This window comes from Nanorana parkeri, unplaced genomic scaffold (genome assembly GCF_000935625.1).
Source record: "Nanorana parkeri isolate BGI_ZX_2015 unplaced genomic scaffold, ASM93562v1 scaffold2710, whole genome shotgun sequence".
NCBI classification, from domain to species: Eukaryota; Metazoa; Chordata; class Amphibia; order Anura; family Dicroglossidae; genus Nanorana; species Nanorana parkeri.
Genome location: NW_017308978.1, coordinates 103288 through 105693, shown reverse-complemented (window position 1 = coordinate 105693; position 2406 = coordinate 103288). Strand labels below are relative to the sequence as shown.

The 2406-nt window shown below is 49.3% G+C and overlaps 1 protein-coding gene across 1 annotated transcript in view; it reads left to right on the top strand.

Annotated features, from left to right (window-relative positions):
- Positions 1–2406, top strand: part of LOC108802199 (myocyte-specific enhancer factor 2D homolog) — a 37267-nt gene that overhangs the window by 8589 nt on the left and 26272 nt on the right. Inside the window, 1 exon segment of the mRNA XM_018574066.1 lies at positions 1134–1252. Coding sequence (XP_018429568.1) covers positions 1134–1252 — 119 coding nt within the window.

The window sequence follows — 2406 nt, the reverse complement described above, 5'->3', positions numbered from 1 at the left end:
TTAAAACGTTTGAGACTCTTACCCGGAATACGTCAAGTTGGGGGAAAAGTCCTGTTTGGGGGGGTCAGTGACCAGCTTGGTGTCCAGGCATCTAGCATTCAACGGCATCCTCCATGTTTCCACCATGACAGTACGCTGAATATTTTATTGATCTGTGATTATATTTATTCCCGTCTCTCCTTTTAACCGTTTTCCTTGTTTTTGAATATTTTTTGGGGGTAAGTCCTCTCTGATGTATTGTTTTTATTTACGGGTGAGGTCCGGCGGGCCGACTCACCGAACCGGCTACTTAAAGCCCAACTCCAGCCAAAGTTTCTGAGTGGGTCACATTTTCTGTCTCGCCCTCACTTCCTGTCCCTGTGACGCCCCTGTAGAAGAAAAGGGGAGGGGCAGTGACGCTCGGGCAGAAAGACGCCAACAGCTTAAAAAAAACATTCCCCCCCCCTTTCCCCCCCCCCCGGGCTCTACTAAAAAATGCATTTTCGTTTCTAGTCCATTAGCGATATCTCATCACCTCCTGTCCTGACAGGAAGTCATGGGAACGGTCCGCCATTAGGAACAAAGGCCGCAATAAAAATTGTTTTACCCTTCCCCGTTCTACCCTTGAGAAAATGTTTGGGGCTGGAGTTGGATTAGTCCATGAGCGATTTCTCATCACTTCCTGTCCTGACAGGAAGTAGTCATGGAAACGGTCCGCCATTAGGAACAAAGGCCGCAATAAAAATTGTTTTACCGTTCCCCGTTCTACCCTTGAGAAAATGTTTTGGGCTGGAGTTGGATTAGTCCATGAGCGATATCTCATCACTTCCTGTCCTGACAGGAAGTCATGGGAACGGTCCGCCATTAGGAACAAAGGCCGCAATAAAAATTGTTAGCCGAAAATTTTTTGGGCTAGAGTTGGATTAGTCCATGAGCGATATCTCATCACTTCCTGTCCTGACAGGAAGTCATGGGAACGGTCCGCCATTAGGAACAAAGGCCGCAATAAAAATTGTTACCCTTCCCCGTTCTACCCTTGAGAAAATTTTTTGGGCTGGAGTTGGATTTTAAAGGGCCCACCAGGGCTGTGGTTGACCGTTGCCCCTTCCCCGCTGTTGCGGAGCGCACAGAAGCTGAGCTTTTTCCCGGTTATGATTGCAGACGTTAAGAAAGAAAGGTTTTAACGGGTGCGACAGCCCCGAACCGGACGGGGATGACTCCATTGACCAGAGCCCCCTCATGGAAGACAAATACCGCAATGGGACCCCCAAGTGTCAGTGTGTCATTGTTCTGGGACCCCCAAGTGTCAGTGTGTCATTGTTCTGGGACCCCCAAGTGTCAGTGTGTCATTGTTGTGGTGTCCTTGTTCCGGAACCTTCCCTGTCCTGTCATTGGATAGGTACGGCATGAATTGTCTTACACTGGAGATGGGAGCCGGCAGTGCTGCTTCCTGGAGGGTCTAATCCTAACCCTTTCCTCCAGGATTGGGCCTGCTATGCACAGCTCGGTAGCCCATCCCATGGCGGAAGGGTTACGGGTCTGACGAGTGTGTTTTTCTGCATGGCTGTGCTTCGTGGCCTGGTTTGCTCGATATTCACATGAGGTCCCAGCATAGATAAAGTGGACCTGTCACATTTGCCAAACCTGAGGACACCCATTTTGTAGGGTGAACCAGCATTCAGTAGGGGGCCTCCACCCCTTGTGTGTGTGAATGTCCATCCTTGTAAACCGATACGGTTGGCTTATTGCACAAAATGGCTGTCTGTAGCAAATAGCAGGTCCGCTTTAATGTGGAAGGCTAATGAGGTCACTTCCTTGTTTTACCAAATCAGGGCGAAAAAAAAAAAGTATGTCCTTGGTCTGTTTTGCCCATGTCAGCCAATAAGGATGTGTTTTTCATCCCTCCCACTCCAGTATGGAAGAGTTTGATTGCGTGCCATTGGCCAACTTTGATTGGGTGCCATTGGCCAACTTTGATTGGGAGCGATTGGCTGATGGCTGAATTAAATTGTGTGTCATTGGCCAAAGGGTGAGTTTGAGTGGGTGCCATTGGTCAATGGTCGAGTTTGATTGGGTGCCATTGGTCGATGGCCAAGTTTGATTGGGTGCCATTGGTCAATGGCCTAGCCTGATTGCGTGCCATTGGCTGATGGGTGAGTTAAATTGTGTGCCGATGGCCGAGTTTGATTGTGTGCCGATGGCCGAGTTTGATTGGGTGCCATTGGCCAATGGGCAAGTTTGATTGGGTGACATTGGCCGATGGGCAAGTTTGATTGGGTGCCATTGGCCGATGGGCGAGTTTGATTGGGTGCCATTGGCTGAGTTTAATTGTTTGCCGATGGGCGAGTTTGATTGGGTGCCATTGGCCGATGGGCGAGTTTGATTGGGTGCCATTGGCCGATGCGCTTTCAGATATCAATAAATAAG